This window comes from Lissotriton vulgaris, chromosome 3_1 (genome assembly GCF_964263255.1).
Source record: "Lissotriton vulgaris chromosome 3_1, aLisVul1.2, whole genome shotgun sequence".
In the NCBI taxonomy this organism is placed as follows: Eukaryota; Metazoa; Chordata; class Amphibia; order Caudata; family Salamandridae; genus Lissotriton; species Lissotriton vulgaris.
This window is the reverse complement of record NC_141689.1, coordinates 1,802,538,606-1,802,560,262: the sequence shown is the minus strand read 5'-3', so window position 1 is coordinate 1,802,560,262 and position 21,657 is coordinate 1,802,538,606. Positions and strand designations below refer to the sequence as shown.

Sequence of the window (21,657 nt, the reverse complement as noted above, 5' to 3'; positions counted from 1 at the left end):
TCAAAGGCAGGCCGAGGTGCAGGAGGCCCAGCTGATCGACATACAATGGAAACTGGAAGATCAGGTAAATCACCAGCTGCAGAATAACCTACAGGTGTTGAAGACCTAGAATGACTTGATGCCAGACTTCTCATAGTGGGGATGGCGGGGGGGGGATTAGGGGGCAGGGTGGCTGGGAGGATGGGGGGGAGAAAAAGGGGAGGGAGCACTGTAGAAAAAAAAGTGAGTAAAAGCAAGGGCAACGGCCAAGACAGAGACAAAGTGGAATTAGGGGTGACCCAGACGAGCTGGGCCTTGAAGCTACAAGATCAAGGGGGGAGGTTTATTCTGAGTGGTATATGGAAATTGTGGGCGGGAGAGAATCTGTGAAAGCAAAAATTTGGATGAAGCATAATGCAGGCAGGTACATTTAGTATTTGCTCAGTGAATGTAAATGGGCTAAATGATAACTTTAAGCAGCAAAGGGTAGCGGCGATACTTAGAACCCTGGGACTAGATATAATTTGTGAACAAGAGACATATCCCCTGGGGGGAAATGGGACCTGTTAAACGTGTGGAGATATACCCTCCTTGCTTGTAAAACTCAGAGTACTTCTACGAGGGGGTAGTTATATTGGCAACAGGGAGTGTAGGGCCTTGAAAGCTTAATCTAGTGGACAAATTCAGCAGATGGGCGATTGTTGAATGTCAAGTTGCAGGGACAGGATTCACCATCTGGTCCATCTATTGATATAACTTGGATGATGCAACTGTCCTGGAGGACCTGGTGGTGGAGCTGAGTACTTGGCCTACCCAGCTGATTGTTTATGGCGACTAAAACCTGTATCTTCATGTCAGTATAAAACAAGAAACTAAGTGCCAGAGGAGAAAGCCTTAGGTGTATGGAGCTACGAGACATCTAATGGGACAGGCTTAAAGCTCTAGACCCCTGATACACCTATTTTCATGTCCACCTAGAAAGTATGTCCAGCTAAAATATTTTCTGATATCTTCTGGGGTACTGAGCAAGGCGAATATTAGGAGACTCTCCAAATTATTCTCTGACCACAATCCTTTAGGTTTAGATTTATCTGGTACCGGGATAACCAGGAGCCATGGTAAATGAAAGTTAATAAGAAACTTCTTCCTTTCACCCAGTATGTCAAGCAGATAAGAAAGTAGCTAATGGATTTCCTGGACATTAATAGATTTAGCGCTCCAAGGGGGATGGTGTGGGACGCATTTAAGGAAGGGGTAAGAAGAGAGACCATTAGATTTGTCTCACATACTCCGAAACAGCAGACAAAGGAGGTTAATGGTTAGCTCGAGCAGTTAGCAGCCTTGGAAATACAACACATAGAGGGGATTACACTAGACTATGACGAGTTGGAAATCCAACAAAAAATAGCGGTGGTCAAAGCTATGATCAATAGTTACTATGCTAGGAAGCTGGCGGAAAAATTCCAGATGTACAGAACAGAAAACGACATATACGGGAAGACAGTAGGTAGATTATTAGCCTTTCACACAAGGCAAAGAGATGTTAACAGGAACACTGAAAGCATCGAAAAAAGGGCGATGGCACTTTCATTACTCTTACATTTCTGGCCTCGGGTAAAGCAGCAGGCCTGATAAAATATCCTTTGAGTTTTATAAAACATTTCATGAATAGTTGGCCATGGTCATGCTTGATCTGTTTATGAGGTTTCAGCGGGGGATTTCACCAACCTTGTAGGGGCACTAACATAGCATTCTTTAGGAAAAAAGATAAGCCACTGGACAAACCTGGCTCCTACAAGCCTATTTCTTAGATCAACTCTGATGCCAAACTGTATTTGAAAATACCCGCAACACACATGGAGAGGGTCATAGCCCGGGTGGTGTAGCCCTGGCAGCACGGGTTTATGGTAGAGGGACCCAGAACATGTCAAACGTGCCATCACATAATTCAATACTGCTGAGGTTGATAGAGCGCGTATGACCCTGTGGCTATGATCCTCCTCGATGCTGAGAAAATTTTCAATAGAGCGTTCTTGAGTAATCTTTGGGGAGCCCTAAGGTGCAAGGGGTTTGGACAAGTACTGATCAATGATATAAGGGCATTATACCATTTTCCATTCACTCAACTCCAAATTATGGGTCTAGAGTCAGGTAGGGTCACAATTAATAATGTAACAATATAGAGCTGTTCATGTTCCCCAATTCTCTTTGCCCTTTATATTGACCCACTGATAAAACAATTATCAAGGAACCAGATTATTAAGCCGGTAAAGGTTAACAATTATGAAACCAAAGTATTAGCATATGCTAACTTTAGTTTGTAGATGTAACATCTTAAAGATGAGTGTGCTCCAAAAAGTGCTTTATCTGTTCAGAACCATACCATTCGAACCAGAAGATTCACTGCTTAAGAAATTGGATGCCATTTGCAGAAACTTTATATAGCAGTATAAACAAGCAAGGCGGGCGCTCAAATATTTAGCTCTCCCTCGATTATGGGGGGTCCCCAATTTCTTGTTTTAATATTGGGCAGTTCTCCTTCAACATATGGCGATTCTTTTTTCAGCAAGGAGGGGGTAGGGATGGCTCTGTGAACAGCTTGGACTCCCAACCATGTATGAGCTAGCCCTTGGGGTGATGGCAAGGGGGTGCCTGGTAAAGCAGATTGCGCCCAGATACTACATGAAAGTGAGGTTTAAGGCCATAGGGGCAGCTTGGAAAGTTTGGACTAGGGTCAAGACCCAGCTGACAATTTAAAGATATAATCGGTATACTCGATTGTGGTGATCTCCAATGTTTCTTGAAAATCCAGGATTCGTGAGCAAAGGGAGCAATCTGGGCTGTGTAGGCAGTGCGACCTCTTCTAGCAAGGGTAGCTGTGCTAGTGCAGCGAGCAGCAGCAGGACTTCAGGTTGGGGCAAGGACATTTTTCGAAATATCTGCAGGTTTGGGGATTCATGAGCAAGTTAAAAAAAGAAACCCTGTTGATTGATAGAATTTCCTTTTTAAATACAGTTCAGCAGCCAGGACGCAAGATTGGCCAGATTTATAAAACCCTGACGGATATGGCCCTGAATGATTCAGAATTACAAGAGGCAAGATGGGAAGAAAAGCTGGGGGTGTGGGGCATAGATCTGCAGGCCTCAATCGAGATTGGAATGAAAGTACTTCCCACCTTCAGTCTCAGCACTACGAAACTATGTTTAACTTCTATTACACACCCGCCAAGCTGTTTGTTCAGAGTAGGAGGCAGGATGATAAGTGCCCCTGCTGTGGAGAGGGTCATCTGATATGGCCCATATGTTTTATGGATGTGGGAGGCTACAGTCACCTAAAGAAGGGATCAATGTCTTTTGATAGCTTTTTGTAACAGAGATTCATACCAGCCCACCTATGATGTTGTTTGCCATTAATTGGAGCAGTTGTATTTTGTTTTTATCCCATTGGGGGCAGCACGCCTCCTAATAGCAACAGCATGGAAAAGTGCTGTACCACACACTGTACAACAATGGTTTGCGCATCTACTAAGTACATATAATTTAGAGAAAACGCTATACAATTATAAAAGAAGTGGGACTAGAAGGCAAGGGAGGAGAATCTGGTCACCAATGCTAGACTGGATATTTGATCATCTGGGCTTCGATGATTGATGGCTGTGGATTTGGATGGTAGGGAGGACTAGAGGATGTCTATATCGGTCCACATTATAAGGTCTTATGATTGTGGGCAACAGGAAGGCATATGTGGTATCATCCAGGCCCGAATGTGGAATCGTGCTTGGTGGGAGTCTGAAACACTATCTTTGTTAATCTAAGAATATAAAAATATATTGAAATGTTATTCACGATAGATGAATTTTATGAATTTATTAATCAATGATACTGCTGGTCATCTACCTGAAGGTCCCAATAATGTTACTGTTTGATAATGATTGTTTTGAATGGATTGTTATAATGATGAGATGCTTTTTCCTTAAGTGTATTTTGCAATACCTACTTTTTGAAAGAAAAAAAAAAGATGGTCAGATTTCTTTTGGCTATGATGCAGGCAGGCTGGATTCTGAAGGTCTTTCTTTCGAAGCAGGTGGAGCATGTGGAAGCAGGAAACTGCGTTGATTTGTCAGTCCATTGACAGTGAAGAGCCCAGAATGATGTCGACGTTGCATGCGGGCCACCAGGACTTGTCCCAGGTCTCACTAAAGACTTTAACTGTATCATTTGCCCTAATAGGAAACCCACAACCACACACTGGTGGCGGAAGATGAGCACTGCTGCTAGTCCCAGAGGTGAAATATCATCCAGATTTTGTTTCTTGCTTTGGATCTGAGCTTAATCGCAGATACCCAATGTACACCCAGCATGGACATTTCATTGTTCTTTCCTACAAAGTGACTTTTCTGTCTCAGAGTTGATAAAGTTTACGAATGAGTATCTTCCTATTAATGCATGCCCATACATCTGTGTTGGTAGTCATATGGGTGGCTAAAGGAAGGGGTCCCAGTTGCAATGACACAACAATAGAACAAAAATAAAAATAACTATCAACTAAACAGCAAATCCATCCAAACTGTTTTAATCACAGTAGGAACGTATAGCAAATATACAATATATCTGAACAATAAATACGTGTTTCATAAGTGCCCCAAGAGGGAGAGGAAATAGGGAGGGGGTGGTTGGTGGTCAAGTGAGGATAAGGTGAAAAGAAGAGAAAAGTACTTCTTAGGTGACAGTACAATCAACCAATCTAAATCATTGGGTTGTCAATGTTGCACAATATGTACATAACCGAGACCATAGGTTCAAAACTATTTTTCGAAAACGAGCATACTCCAAATAGTTCAACTAATGAAACATTCAGGCGTGGAGCTGAGTATGAGAAGCAGGTAGTTGTCGACGTTTCGACCCTCTTGAATACGCAGGAACTAGTACTATCCTTGCAGTGGGGTCTTCATCAGGACAGGAGACGTGGGACACATAACCTATTTAATATGTAAATATATAATTTAAGACATGGGAAGGTATCCCTGACTAGATCACATAACAAAATGGCACAACCATCTCATAGTGAAATTGTTAAAAGGGGTTTAGCAAACTGAGGGCGGGTGCTCAACAAAATTCAAAGAGCAAAAATATTCAAGAGCTGTGCTGGTGTATACAGGTTACAATCTCTCAAGGTGGGCTAAAGATTCCCAAATTATTGGTGTTACAATGAGGAAAAGTCATGAGCCATTGAAGATAAACCAGCCCTATGTGGGTGGCTGTGGCCTAGGATTCCTGAACATTAATGTTCACAGATAATATCACAATGGGGTATAATGCTGCACCTGGAACCCGATGAGTCAAGACCACAGTGCAAACACAGAGTCAGATGGTGATGAACCAGATCCTGTCTGGTGTGCACTGTGCATATACTGACACATAGTTGTAGATTAGTAAGGATACAAACTTACCACAATCGTGGTACTGTACATAGCTCTCAGGCTGATCGCGGTCCACCGGACCGATGTTGAACAGAATCTATCAGGTGTAAGTAATAGAAACATTACTGAGGTTATCACGGAGAAAAATTGGGAGAGGTATAAACATTGAAGACGCGGTAAACTTACCACCACGTGATGTGAATAGCGCATAAGTTAGATAAGGCTCAGAGGATGGCAGTGGTCCATCGTGACACCATTAGTGTAAAATCTGTTGAATATAAGTACAACGGACATTTAGGTAGACGTTTGGCATGTAAGAAACTCACAACGTGTAATGGCTGGGAAGGACACTCACCGTTTGGCAGTGTTAGATTTAATGACATGCGTGAATCATAAAGATGGTCAGTCCGGTAGGGAAAAGTATCGAGGTATCTAAAAGGCAACGTTGGAATCGAATTATAATAAAATTAAGGCCTCACAAGTATCAAAACCGGCGGTGGCTCGCTAGTATAAACCGAGGCGGTGGTGGAAAGGAACTCACCAGGCACGGATCGAATCTCGTCCTTTTGAACGCTCGAGCTCACAATGGCGATGAGCGTTTTCCGGGTTAGGGATATTACCATGGTGATGTGAATCACGTGGTACGTTAGCCCCGTGTAGACATGGTAAAAAGACTATGTTGGTTACTAGGTTGCCAAGAGCATTTGAGATGCTATCATGCGCTTGGGCTAAATCTATATTATGCGCATATAATTGAATATAAAATCGCGCATATAGTGCTACAGTTATTAAGCATTGTAGTGCCGGGTGTAATTAAAATACCTTATACAGAACAGTTAACAAACTGAAATGGGTCACATTGAGGACACATCCACTCGAGGGTGGAGACATACCAAGTAATCATGACACGACTGATATGGGGGGAAGGAAAGATTACAGTAGGTAATTATACAGGGGGGGTTGTTTTCGATACAAATTACCATATATGATACAAAAGACAGTTACCATTACGTCTAATGGGGTGAGACACAGTATATCAAAATCAATTTACGGGCTGGTTTGCTCACATTCAAAACATATGGACTCGAACTCAAAGATTGCGGAATAGCATGGCATGACTACCATATGTGGGATCAACCACGGTGTGTATCATCGCTTAGACTAAGAGTAGCGTACCCTCACATGAGGGTAAAGGCCACACTTCTATGCAGTCAATTAGATATTATGCATGAGAGTTCACTCATCTGTTAATTAATACATTTGGACTTCACCATTACAAAGATGGCATACTACTCACATGAGGGTAGAACCGCTTAGACTAAGAGTAGCGTACCTCTCACATGAGGGTAAAGGCCACACTTCTATGCAGTCAGTTAGATATTATACGGGAGAGATCACTCATCTGTTAATTAATACATTTGGACTTCACCATTACAAAGATGGCATACTACTCATATGAGGGTAGGACCAATACAGTATCATTAAAGATATGGCGTACCTCTCACAAGAGGGTAAAAGCCATATAGAACATTAGAGTAATCAGGATAGAGTAGCTAATTTAGAGAATGAGCTGTCTTGCTCATTGAGACCCGACTCAATGGAGTTAAAAAAGAACATCCATTTGAGCTCACGGGTATTCAAAATATTGGCGATACTCCCACCCCGAGGTCCTAGAGTGGCTTTCTCAATTACTACCCATTTGAGCGATTCAGGTGGGTGCCCAGCCAAGGAAAAATGCTCCACCATGGGTGCGCCGGTAGTCATATGGGAGTCTGTGAAAGCTTCAATTTGGATATTCACTCTTCAAATCCAACAGAATATAAAACCGAGGATCGAGAAGTAATTCCCACAGAAGGTGGCAGAGATTTAACATGCTCACTTAGTGAAGTCCCAGACCCAACTCAGAATACACTGTGGATTAAATTAGTAGCTTTTCAAGCTCAGCTAACATCTATTCATTTAAAAAATGACCTAATAGGTTTAATCATACAATTAGCATCAGTTTATACATGCAGATTACACTGGTGCAATTCTTACAGCACTTGCAACGGAAACTAATGTATAAAAAGAAACCAAGGAAATTCAGGATCAGGCTGGAGATGCATATTTCAATACCTTAGCTATCACAGAGATGTTTACTCCATTTGATCAACATTTATGCAACTCGCATATAGAGAGGGAATTAGATACATTAGAAAGAGAGGACTTTCTAGTACAGATACAACTGCAGATACTGAGCTCTTCAAAAATATCTAACTTACTTACTCCTTGGAACTCAGAATAGTTTTCAGAGGCTATTCAAAATATCCCAAGGGGAAAAACTACTGGCACAAAAGCTGAGATCTATGAATTACTTGAGGACGTCTTGCTTTTTCCCCTTTCTCAGTACTATTCAAGATATATGGCTAAGACTTCTAACCGATCTTTTTGAAATTTGACCTGCATTATGGTGCTAAAAAAAGCTATTTAACAAAAAAAGATAAGTCACCTTTATCTCCAGATAACTATTGGCCTATTTCATTATTATGCATGGATAATAAAATATATGCATGTCTGCTTGCTAATCAACTAGTATTGGTCACTAAGTTTCCCCAATGCAACATGGGTTTATTCTCCGAAGAGACATCACAGGTCACACCACTTCAGTAGCTGCACTGATTAACTGGACAGACTGTTGTCAGTCACCTGTGGCATTTGCAGTGTTCAATGACAAAAAGACATTTAAGCGAGTGGACAGCCTTTTCTTTAATCCATGATGTTTCATTCAAGATTTCCCACCCAGTTTACTGGCTGGATACATGCATCACAGGCAACTGTGACGATCAATGACCATTACCTCTGTCCTATTTGACATCGCACACGGAACTAAGTAAATTTGCCAACTCTATATTTATTGGTATGTGCTACATATGGCTCTTTTTTGTGATTTCTAAATAGGATGGCTGCCATTTCTCCAGCAGTAATCTCATGAACAGTCTTAAATGCTGGCATATGCAGATTAAGCCATGATTACTGGTTCGAATCCTTCAAAAACCATGCCCACTAATGAAGTGATTGCTTCTGAATGTGGGCTCTTTTCTGTCAATAAACTAATCAAGAGAAAAACTTAAGTTCTCAACATGGTCCCAGCAAGGGTCAACAAAATGTACTCTGTTTACAACTGAAATATCTAAGAGTTGGTTAGAGAAGAAATATGATAAACTAAGGAAACATAACAAAGAGAAAGCCTTAAGCACCTTAAGGAATTGGGAACACTTACAAGTGAATTTGTTACATGAATCCAATATGATAGAAATATTTTGCTTACCCAAAGTTCATTTTCTTTTTTAGGGCAGTACCGGTTTATGTCAGCTTTTTTATTTGTTTAGAAGTAGTTATAGCGGATCCAGGTGGGCTACCGTTTCCCCCAAATGCCCTTCGTGGTGGATCAGCACTCCCCAATTTCCAGTTTCGTTATTGTGCAGTTTTGGGGACTGACTTGCACTAATGAAACTTTTTCTTGTATGAATGTGTACTTTAGGCAGCCTACTCCTTCCTTTTTATATTTCTATGCCAAAACCAGCATCATCCAAGACAAAATGAGTTTAATCACACTTTATACCACAATAATTCTTCTGGTTAGAAACAAATCTGTTTTTATGAGATCCGCTTGTCCAATATTGAGCTTCTACATTGGCCCAGATTTGTTGTCTGTCAATAACAATTTGGACCTTTTTGTGCATTTGCTAACCAGGTGATACTTGGTTTTCAACATCTCTAAATTAAGATCACATCATTGCAAGACAGATTGTTTCTATATAACCCAACATAAAATCTTAAAATGAAGTTATGGCTCTGGATCAGAGGGTCAATGTACGCAGTGTTGGTCATAGACCGCCGACAGAGTCCATCTGTGTGCCCTGTTTCCCATCTTGGCAAGATTCTTTGAGAAAATCTTTACACCATTTGATGTGAATGATTAAAATTGGCAGATCAAATTATGATGGTTAAAGCGCTACCTTCAAAAAGACATAAATAAAACGAATTCTCCAACATGTTTACTTTGCACATTGAGGCCAAATATAAAAGAATTGGTTGGAGAAGAGCTGCACTAACATTAGTTTGAAATTTTCTCAAACAGCCAGACAGACAATAAGAAATAACTAATTATAGATAGTTAACTGTAGAGTGTTCTCAAGCCCCCAGGAAGAACAATGTCATTTTCTGTATGACTGTACTATTATTGAGCAGGAAAGGTTTAAAATGAAAAGACTCTTCTACTCGAAAGAAGACATTTGAAGTCTTAGGGGTCTCAAGTTAAACATATAGCTAGAAAAAAGAAATGGGAGCACTCACTAAAAGATTGCTCTAACAAGCCAGGAGTAGAAGCAGCTGTCTGCACATCCTGTCTGACACAGGCACATGTAAGACCCACTGTAGTTTGCTACCATCTGCACCTCAACTTACTTGAAGTTACCCAGGAGCAACACAAGTTCAAAAAGGAAGGCTGCTGTGTGTTATAGATGGCTGAGGTCCAGCCGAAAGCTCACAGTTGGTATCAAACCTAGGGTCAAAACTGAAGTGCCACAGAGCTACTAGGGTAACTCAAGGAGTTATGTAGGTGTTGGGTGTGAACCAAGGAAAATAAAGGGCTAAAAAGGTTGGACATTGGGACAAGTAGACCTTTGAGGGCAGACACATTTTCAACTTGGACGTCCACAAAAGATAGGGAACAAACAGGTGTAACCAATGGATGTTACAATCAAGCTCACAGAGCATTCAACCCAGTCTTCAACATCCCAAAGGCATTATGAGCCTCTTGTTGTAGGGTCTATAAAGAAAAGGGGCTTCATACCAAGTTGTTCCTGTTTACTAGCACACTGCATCCGGATAATGCAGGAGCATCTAACCAAAATGATGCAAGCAAAGGAAGTAAAGGGTGTCAGAAGACACTCACATGTGCAATATCACCTACATTACAAATAATTGCTACACTGCCATGTACTTTACTGACACAGAATAGTTACAGCATCAAAGAGGCAAGAAAGGACCATAGAGGGATCCCAGATGCCTTCATTACAAGCCAATTTATTTTCAGCCAAAAAAGGACAAAACGAAGCCCGAAGATTTTGGGGGCAGATTTAAAAGATGGCGCGACAGTTCATAAAGCAGCAACTCCAGCGTAAATTGTGGACAAACAAGTATCCAGCGAAGAACTGTGAGAGGAAGCCTCAGTTTGTGAAAAAGCTGCAGGTCCTATCAAGCCCATCTAAGACTACCTTCCCCCTTTGATATTCAAATCTTCCATTGCCACAATAGAATTGGAGTGATTAGCCGATGTGAGGGAAGTCAATTATTCACAAGGAGCAAGTATTTCCCATTCTTCCGTAAACGGTTCAGGTCTGCACATGAGAAGGTGCTAAAAGAAGGATTCAGCTATCATGTCCATTAAAACATGTGTGATGAGAAATCTATTTAATGCAGATTGATATCAAGAGTCAAGCAAAAGGGGTTATTAGCCAAACTCATCCGATTTGTAGTGCAGGCAATTCAAAGCAGCCACAATCAAAGAGGCAGCATAAAGAGGAGCAAAATAACAATGGTATAAAAAACTGTCATAGTTTACAGGAAACAAACTGAGAGAGAGAGAGAATCCATGATAGAAGAGATCTAGGTTTCACTAATTTTGCTAAGCTCGTGTTGTTAGACGTGCAAGTCTCCTTGATGACTAAGATATCATCCTGGCTGCAGGATAAAACTGGTGAAGGCAACAATAGATTAAAGCCCTTAAGGACAATCTAATGAAATAATGGCTCACAACCACTGACTTCATTGTACAGAATTGCAGGAAAGGACATTTCCCCAAGTATTAATACTGCAATAAAAAAACGTACATAGAACTTTCCCATTGGAAAATGATCATGAATTTAGTATGTCGACTACACAGAGTAATCAAAGTGCATCACAATATCTTTGTTCTGGATCAGCAAGAAGGGGAAGAGGAAAAGTTGAAAGAGGCCTTCATCAGCCCATTTTAAGACCTTTGTGACTCACGACAAAGCCTTCTTCTTTTGGATCCAAATTCAGGGTCTGTACATGAATGGGACTGAAGTCCTCAAATAATGGTTATGGCCTGGCTCTAAGAGACGCAGAAGAAACTTTCCTGTACATTTTCCCTACTTCTATCTTTCCAATCTATACTGTTAGGCGTGGAAAAAATATAATACAATTTTTCCAAATGTTAATAGTATGGTTATTTTAGATTTTGATATAAGATGTTTTGTAAAGAATTGTCTGTATTTTTATGGTATGATTCAACATTCTCAGGGGGGCGTGGCTTGGGCGCCGATGGCGATGGTCGCCTGAGAGCTCGGCTCCGGGACTAAGCCCGGGATTATCCTGAAATTCGGAGGCTGCGGGGCACCCCAGACCCCGCATTCTGCTGAGCGTGCCGACGGCAACCTGCCGGGGGCCCTGGTGGAGCTTGGACGAAGGTTGCTCCGAAGTAATACCGAAGTTTGCGGAGTTGCGGAGTGCGACCCAACATGGCGCCCGGACTCCTTTGTCCCCCTGATCGAAACTACTGAGTTGAAGAGGTGTCGCGGGTGTCGACTGGCGCCCGGCTTCGCCATCTCCGGTTGTTCTGGACATTGGACATTTACAGGATTGGACCTTTTGCAACGGATTTGCACTCGGTTGGACGGCCGGACGGGTGCCCACGCACTGGAGGGCACCGGGAGCGGACGCCCTGTGATCCAAGCGGTGGCCCGCCTCGCGACTCCGCAACTAGCTACGTCTTCCTGGCCAGTCCAACTACATGGGAGGCGCGACACTCTGGCGCCACAGATCATCCGAGGGAGTTGGTGGCCCTCACCCCGGGGCTATAGTGGGTGAACGGGTCTGCCCGACTCGGCGACGGCTGTCTCCGCCCCCTCATCGGTGCCCTCGGACGCCATGGCGGTGGCGTGAGCCGAAGCGGCGGAGTCTCCACAGGCTCTGGAGAAGGAGGTCGCCCGTACCCGAATTGAGGACAAGCACCCGGGAAGGTCGGGATCGACACCTGTACTCGGAGACACCTACTCCGGGACCCTCACGGAGTGCCCCTGGCAGCATGGGGAAACCTAGAGGAGCCAAGGGATCCACCCAGACCACCTCGGACTCTGAAGCCCAGGACAAAGAGGAGCATGGGGACCCAAAAAGTTCTGGTAGCGCGCCGCTGCAGCAACAGTTCGACCGTGTCCTAGAGGCGATAGAGGCTACGAGATCGGCCCTCCAACAGGACATTGCTCAGGTGGCGACGAGCCTGGGCCTCCTCAGGGCGGACCATGGCAAACTTTCAGACCGGGTCAAGGAGGTGGAGGGCACGGTGAAAACTTTGGAGCCGGCACAGCGAACCTTGGCTGCGATGATGAAGGACGCCTTATCCCGAATAGAGACCCTCGAACGGAGGGCGGAGGATGCGGAAGGCCGCAACAGGAGGAACAACATCCGAGTGGTGGGCCTGCCGGAAAAGATCGAGGATGGCGACATGGTGCGATACTTGGAGACCTGGCTCCGAGACACGGTGGTCCCGGAGGGTCTGTCCTCCTTCTACACTCTAGAACGGGCCCACAGAGTCCCAGCACGGCCCCCACAGCAGGGACGTACCCCGAGGCCGGTGGTGGCGCGGTTGCTGCATTTTCGGGACAGGGACTTAATCCTCAATGCCGCCAGGCACAATGGCCCGTTCCAAGTTGCGAACAGTCAGGTGAACATCTTCCCTGATTACACCTACGAGACGCAGCGCAAGCGGTTCTCCTTCCTAGCGGTTAAGCGCGAACTCAGGAGCGAGGGCATTCAGTATTCACTCCTATATCCTGCAAGGCTCCGCATCATTGTCGATGACAAAACCCAGTTCTTCGACACCCCGGAGGAGGTCTGTGACTGGCTCGAACTGTACCGGACAGGGAAAGATGGTTTTGGCTCCTCGTCCCAACAGGCGGATGAGCCGGAACAAAGGAGGCGATCCAAGAGGGTCAGGAATCGCCACGGCCGCACGGGAGGGCCCTCGACTGCGGAGACATCATCGGAACGGAGGGGAGTGTTGGAAGTATTGTCGGAACTGTCGGGAGCAAGAGACAAAGCCATCGAGGAGGAAGAAGACCCGGGTGCCCAGGGGGCACCGTCGGACTCGGAGGATTCAGTGGCAGATAGTACCCATACACCGGTGATCACACCGAAATCGGTGGAGGACCTTCTAGATGGACAAGGGTAACGGGGTATACTGCCTTGTTTTGGGTGGGGGCCCGGCAGGGGGGAGGCGGTTGCCGTCCTTTATTGCTGACAACGAGGGAGAGAGGGTTGGGGGGCCTCTGCTTTTGCCCCGGAAGGTATTGGCACTGTTTGGGGCTTGTTATAGTCCTGGTGGCCTGGGCGACGAGGGCCCACTGCCTCCGCCCAGCCCGCACCTGGCCCATAAGGCCTTCCTACGGTGGCGACCGTAGGATTAGTGGGGGTTCTGGGGTTGATGTACGACGAGGTTTGGATGGGATCTAGATGGTGCAGTTTGGGTCCTGTTCTGGGGTGGGTGGGGGGGGGCTTTGTTGGTTCTTGGGTGGTTTGGTTTTGGTTGGGGAAAATGGCCCCCATCAGCGCTGGGAGGATTGATGCCTTTTCTTTGTGGAGACCCGGATGGGGGGACTGTGCAAGAACAATCTGGGACAATGGCTGATGTTGCTAACTTGAAATGTGTTACTTGGAACGTGAGGGGGCTTCACACTATGTCCAGGCGCCACAAGGTCCATGCTTATTTAGTGCGTAGGGGAGTGCAAATGGCGCTGCTGCAGGAAACGCATCTGAACAAGGCGGAAGGGGCGGCGCTTCAGCGTAGATGGCGGGGGCAGGTCTTTTCCACGTCGTACTCTGCTTATGCCAGGGGGGCGTTAATATGGATCAGGGCAGGGGTCCCCTTCCAGGTCACGAGGACAGTGTTGGATCCAGAGGGGCGTTTCGTGGCCATCTCAGGCACTCTAGGAGGGAGGGACCTGAACGTTTGCTGTGTGTACGCTCCTAATGTAGACCAGACTGCCTTCCTTTCCAGGTTATCGGGCTCGTTGGCCCACTTTTTTGCCGGGCCCCTCCTGTTGGGGGGAGACTTTAACTCCGTAGTGGATGTGGACATAGACCGCTCGCATCCCCCTCTCCCCGATTCCCCGGTCCGTCGCACGACTAAGGGTCGTCAGGATTGGCAGACCCGTTGGGGTTTGACGGACATTTGGAGGGCGCATCACCCCGCATCTAGGGATTATTCATATTTCTCGAGCCTCCATGAGCTGCATGTCAGACTAGATGGCTTTCTTGGTTCGCCCGAACTGGTTTCGGCAGCGGTCCGATCGGAGTACTTATCGAGGACCATCTCGGACCATAACCCCCTCCTACTGGACATTCGCTGGTTTCCTGGGACGCCGGCGGTGCCCACCTGGAAGATGCGACCCGAGATCCTCGAGGACAGTGTCTTCAAGGCGGACCTGGGGGAGAGAATATCGGATTATTTTGCGTCCAACGGCGGCTCCGCGAGTACTAGGGCGTTAGAATGGGACGCTTTTAAGGTAGTGGTGAGGGGCTACTGTATCTCTAAGAAGGTGGGCATGAGGCGCGTCATCCTGGCTGATTTAGACACAGCGGACCGGGCACTCCGCGAGCTTGAAGTTAGCCGCCCCGGACACCCGGAATTGCAAGCACAAACGGCGGAGGCGAGGGAGAGGGTAGCGGTGGAGGTCGAACGGCTCCGCTGTTTTGATTATAAGGCCTATAGGGTCCGGTCTATCGCGGAGGGAGACAGGTCGAGTGCGTTGCTGGCGTGGTTGGCCAACCCTACGCGCCAGTCCCAGACGACGACAAATATGCGTGGGGCAGACGGGACTGAGGTATGCACCCAACCGGAGATTCTTAGTTGCTTCCGGCATTATTATGAATGTTTATACCGCAGTCGCTCCGCACGTGACCCAGACCGGCTTGATAATTATCTTCGCCCACTGGAGCTCCGCACAGTAGGGCAGGAAGTGGCGAAAACTCTGGGTTCCGATATCGACTTGGGGGAGATCCGCGGGGCCATCAAACGGATGGCGAGGAACAAGACCCCGGGCCTAGATGGCCTACCAGTGGAGTTCTATGCAGCTTACGCTGACCTCTTAGCCCCTCGGTTACTGGTGGTCTACAGGGAGGCGAAGAGGCTGGGGCGACTCCCGAGCTCGATGTGTGAAGCGTTGGTGGTTCCTCTCCTCAAACCGGGCCGAGACTCATCCGACCCGGGGTCCTACCGTCCCCTATCAATGTTGACGGTGGACTACAAAATATTGAGCAGCATCTTGGCCTCGAGGCTGCTGGGACATATGAGTTCCCTGGTGCATGAGGACCAGGCCGGCTTCATCCCACGGCGGAACACGACTATGAATATTCGTAGGTTGTTCCGCTTGCTAGGGGAACCATTTGTGGATGCCCCGTCCCCGGTAGTTTTGTCGGTGGACCTGGAGAAGGCTTTTGATAGCCTAGAGTGGGACTACCTCAGCACGGTGTTACGGAGATTCGGCCTCGGGGAGGGATTTGTCAGATGGACCGCGGTTCTTTATGCTTCTGCTTCGGCCAGGGTCCGATCGGGCCCATTGATTTCATCGCGGTATCCGGTGGAACGAGGCACGCGGCAAGGGTGCTCCTTGTCCCCGCTTCTTTTTGCGCTAGCGGTGGAGCCACTGGCGATGCACCTTCGCTCGGGAGCCCACTATACGGGCTTATGGACGGCTGCGGGCCCGCATTATGTCTCGCTATATGCGGACGACCTGTTGCTCTTCCTAGAGGACCCGGTCGACGCTTTACGGGGAGCGGAATTAGCGCTCACGGAGTTCGGAGCGGTCTCGGGCCTCCGAGTGAATTGGTCTAAGACCTGTCTTTTTCCGGTACGCAGGGGTACCCCCACCCCTGCGCTAAGTAGGGAGATTAGATGGGAGCCCGACTGCTTTAAGTACCTTGGGGTATTCGTTTACCACGACCAACCCGACCTCCTAGATGGGAACATTGCCCGCTGCATTCGAGCACTCCGAGGTTGCATGGACTTTTGGGCCACGCTGCCGCTCTCAGTGGCGGGACGTATCGCCCTGCTCAAAATGGTGGCGCTTCCCCGGTTATTGTATTACTTCCGAACTTTGCCGATCTGGGTCCCACCGGCCACGTTTCGTCGCTTACGCTCTATGGTGGTCGGGTTCCTCTGGGGAACGGGCCGGCGGCGGGTGGCCCTCAATACCTTGATGAGGCCGAAAGACGAGGGGGGGCTCGCTGTGCCGGACTTCGAGAAGTACTATCTGGCGGCGCAGCTCCAGACCTTCACCCAGGAGATCGCCAGGGAATTCAGGGGCCCGGAAGACGGTAGAGGGACGGGTATGGCCAGGCATGTTCTCTCCTTTATAGCGCTGCGACAACGCTTGGTCCTGCGGGACTTGTCGATGGAGGAGCGGACTATCCGACTGTGTTGGAATCGGGCTCACGCCAGAGGCCAATTGAGAACACCATATGCGCCTGAAATACCGTTGGGGATGCTGACGGCCCTCCCCCACGGAGGGGATTGGTCACGATTGGCGGCCTGGGAGGATTCCGGTTTACAGCTCGTCGGTGATCTGTACGAGGACGGAGCGCTCTTGTCCTTTCAGGATCTCATTGACCGCTTCGGGTTATCCCGGGGCGACTTTCTGCTGCACTCGGCCATTGTGCGAGCGATCCAGGCAAACTGGCAGAACGGGCTGGAGGAACCCCACTTGTCTCAGGTGTGCCAGTACGTAATGATGTCGGCGGGCACGGTGAAGGCGGTCACTTGCCTCTACGGCAGGTTGATTGCCGAGGAATTGGCTACTCTCACCACATTGAGGACCCGCTGGGAGGAGGACATTGGTAGGGAGATCCCGGAGACGACCTGGGCCCAGTTGGTGGGACGTGCCTGGAAGGGCACACGTAGCGCCCGTTTCCAACTGGTCCACTATTATGTTCTCCATAGAGCGTACCTGACCACTGTGAAAATCAGGCGTTATTTTGCCACGGCTTCAGCGGAATGCCCTAGATGCCCGGCTCAGGAGGCGGACCTCCTACACATGTTATGGGCCTGTCCAGGACTGACGTCCTACTGGCAGGAGGTAGCGACGACTCTGGAGGAGGTGACGGGGAGGCTCTTATCATTCGATGCGGCAGTGGGGCTCTTACACTGGTTCCCCCATACCCCCCGGAATAAAATTTCCAGTAAATTTATCGACCTGGGGCTCCTCCTTGCTAAGCGAGAGGTAACCAGGAACTGGAAGGCACGAGCTGGTCCGGCAGGCAGCAGATGGCACAGTGAGCTTTTGAAGTGGGCGGCGGGAGAGAGTGCGCTGAGATATCAACTGGCTTGGAGGCAGGGTAATGAGAAGGCGCAGGAGGCCGCGTTGGAGTGGGAAATGCTGGTGCAGGCCCTCAGGGATTATTGTGCCCCCAGCGACTCCGAAAGTGAAGAAGCGACTCGCCCCGAGTCCCGATGAACGTTAGCACTGACAGTCCTATTACCTTCCCCGTGGGTCAAATAGCAGATCCTATGTTGATAGCTCCCTGGCGCTGGTGGTGGTGGGGGGGGGGGGGGGGTTTCTCAGTTAGTAGATATTTTGAGGGGGGGGTTTATTTTGGGGGTTTTGGGTTTGTTTGGAAAAGCAGATGACGGACAGTGTATTATCCGGACCAGCTCCAGCATCCTACTGACCCCTGTTGCATTTCGCCGCCCGACCCCAGGGTTGTGGGCCGGTTGGCTGTGTACAGACTTTACGGAGGGGGGCCAGAGGGCTTTATTTTGTATATGTTGCTTATAATACAATGCTGGTCGCTACTGTACTGATTTACTGATTCCTGCAATAAAAATATATTTAAAAAAAAAAAAAAAAAAAACTGATTCAACATTCTCAGCACTCTAGTTCATCCGAACAGAGAAACAACTCTGCACAATTTAATGCAGATAAAACTGAAATTCTATGCACTATGAGTGGGAGAGTGCCATCTCTGCTCCCGTCCGATTTTTGGCCTATTCCTGCGGACCCCCCACTACTACCTTCTAAGTCAGTTCGCAATTTAGAGGTTTCTTTCAATGAAAAGCTGACAATTGGAGACACACATTTATAAAACCATGGGGAACTGTTTCTCCCTTATTTGGGTTTTGAGAATAATACTCCCTCTGCTTCCTGCTCAAACACGCCCCTTAGTAGTTAGGAGCGTGACTTTGAGCAGGTTAGATTATTGTAACTCTCTTTTGTTGGAGTCTCCCAAGTTTATAACTGGTAGACTGCAGAGGATTCAGAATATGGCAGCCAAGATGGCTTTGTCGCGTCCTCGAAACTCCTCCTCTTCCCAGGCCCTTGTGGAGCTGCATTGGCTCCCCATAGTGCAGAGGATTCATTTTAAATCTCTCTGTGTTGTGTTTAAGGCATTGCATGGATTGGGTCCTATACCATTGCAGAGTACATTTTGCTGGTATGCTCCTCCTCGCTGCCTTCGGTCCTCTTCAGCTTTATTGGTGAAAGTACCCCTGACCAGAAGAGCTAAGTTGGGGGGGTCAAGCTTTTAGTGTTGCTGCTGCAAGACTTTGGAATAAGCTACCTCTGGAGCTGCGACAGATGAACGATCTTTTGCCCTTCCGCAAACAAATAAAAACATGGCTCTTTCCAATAATCTAACCTCTAGCTGTTTCAGATCACAGTTGTCTATTACGGGTTTTCCCTCTTTTAGCGCCAGGATGCCTGATGGGTTGCAGTGCGCTGTACAAATTTTGCTTACAATTACAATCTGCACCTCTTGTTTTTTTCCATTATGTTGTGTCTTTGCATTTGGTTCTTTTCTTCATATTTTGTGATTGATTCTACATTTTGAATGTTGACACATGCAGAATCAACTAAATACATTTTTTAAAATTAATACATAACAAGCATATGTGAAATTCAATATTTTGACAGTTAATATATTATGCTGACTGGATTAATTCAGGATTAGGTAAGCAATTAGGTAGGCAATCCACTCCCAGGTAACACTAGGGGCATCCATGCACTTGATAAAATCATTTCATTCATGGACCACTCTGGACTCCCAGATCTAAAACGAACTACTTCTGATTCAGGGATGTTCTACAAACTGAAGATTCACTAAATCATTTTTACTGAAGTCTCCACCCCTGGGCCTACAATCGTAGGATAGTGGTATTCCCCTCATCCTGGTGAACTCTTGCCCACCCGTTTTACTGTTTATTGCTTTTACTCTTTTTCTTTCTATGTATCTCAGCACTCTGAAGTTATGGTAACGTGACAACACAGGCTTTACAAAACACCCAAATAAAGAAATACAAGATTACCTGGTTTAATTTTGGTAAAGCATTTGCAGCTCCTGATTTTGCCTTTTCTTGAGCCCACATTCGTAGGTAATTGCGATTTTCTTGGCCATTTGTCTTCTTACCTTTTGTAAAGAAGTGCAAAAACATCTCTGTGAAGTAGCTTGCAAATCACAGATTGAGATTTGAATTATGTGGATGTTCAGAAGTATCTGTCAACTGGTTTCCATTGCATGATATCTGACGTAAGTCTATGTTTTATTTGTAAACACTACCAAGTGATAAAGTTTCTAAAAACTAACTAAATAGCCAACATTTAATATGTATGGGATTGGTTTAGCTTTTTCCAGATTTGCTATATACCACCAGAAGAAAACATTTATTTAATTTGTAATTCAGAACTCCAATTGTATTAACTCAGGTTCAACCACCTTGTGAGAATTACAGGCAACTCTTTCTTTTTTTTGGAAAAACCTTTATTTTCAGTTCTGCAAAACACATTTCAATGCCTACAACCCAGGGGCCGGCAGATATAAACATAACCACGTCAAAGCAACACAGCCCTTCAGCCGACAACCCTGGGGTCCGGCGGCGTAGCAGAATAAGGTGTACGCAGAACTATCAGTCCACATAAGGATATAATAACGACCTGGTTTTTGTTTTTTAAACGAAAACAGGGAAAGCAGAGTCGGGAAACAGTCGCAAGCACTGCATCTCACAGCGAGTCACATACAAATCAAATACAATTACATGTTCACAGTACAGGTCCTCCCCTCTGGCCATCTCGGGACATGGCCAGTTCAACTGTAGGAGAATCACATAGCTCCCCCCGATAAACATTCCAGTGCCCTCATTTTTTGTCCCACAGTTTGGGGCATCCTCGAATCTTGTACACTGTCTTTTCAGCGATCATGCAGCGATCCATTTCAGCCACCAAGCTCACCACCAATATTTTGTCCGGCAAACCCCATTTCATCGCTATCGAGCGCTTGATCAACAGGAAGCCTAGCGCCGCCCATTGCAGCTCAGGGCCAGTCAGATCATGTTGAGGAGACATTCTTTGGGTGTCAGCAAGAGCGGTTTACCTAGGGAGCTACTCATTTTTCGGGCCGCTCCAGTCCAAAACTGTTGCACCACTGGGCAATCCCACAAAACGTGGTAGAAGGAACCAGGGAGGCCACATCCACGCAGACAGAGGGTGTTAGGGCGTCGACCAATTCTGGCCAAGGTGAGGGCAGACATATATGCCCTGTGTAACACCTTCAGTTGGATCAGCCTAAATCTATGGCAGATAGCCGATTCTCTCGGGGACATTAAGGCAAAGCGCCACTCTTCCTCGTCTAAGGGGCCCAGGTCTGCCTCCCATTTGGATCGCAGAGATTGAAAGGGATCAGGGAGATTATTACACAGCTTACGGTAAGTGAGGGAAATAGCCTTCTTTGGGAGAGGTTCCGATAGTAGTCTGTCCTCAAGGGGAGAAGTCATAGGAAGGTTTGCGGACAGCCGTAAGAATAGCATGTTTGATTTGCAGGTATCGGAAATATTCAGTGGGCACAAGGGAATATTTAGTCTGAAGGTCGTTAAACGTCAACAATTTACCCCTATGAACAAGGTCTCCCAGCTCCGAGATCCTAAGTATGTCCCATCTATCGAAACCCTGACTGAAGCAGAGGGAGCCCATGCCCTGCGTAGACCACAGGGGTGTCGCTCTGGTGTATCTGTTCGCCCACCCCAAACATTTAGTAGCCTTATGCCAAATAGCGACTGTATGTGCCATCGGTCCGACATATCTAGTTCTAGAGGACTTTCCACAAAGAGCCACCAGGTATCCCTCACGGCCAGTTTGAGACTTGTCCAGGAGGAAGGCCGGATTCATGGGCGAACCGTGTATCCAGTGGTTCACAGCAACTAGCTTCGAGGCCCA

General features: G+C 46.9%; 1 protein-coding gene across 1 annotated transcript in view; it reads right to left on the bottom strand.

Annotated features, from left to right (window-relative positions):
* Positions 1-21,657, bottom strand: part of TBC1D9 (TBC1 domain family member 9) — a 385,175-nt gene that overhangs the window by 21,965 nt on the left and 341,553 nt on the right. Inside the window, exon 20 of the mRNA XM_086962231.1 lies at positions 19,758-19,858. Coding sequence (XP_086818357.1) covers positions 19,758-19,858 — 101 coding nt within the window. The remainder of the gene's footprint in view (positions 1-19,757; positions 19,859-21,657) is intronic.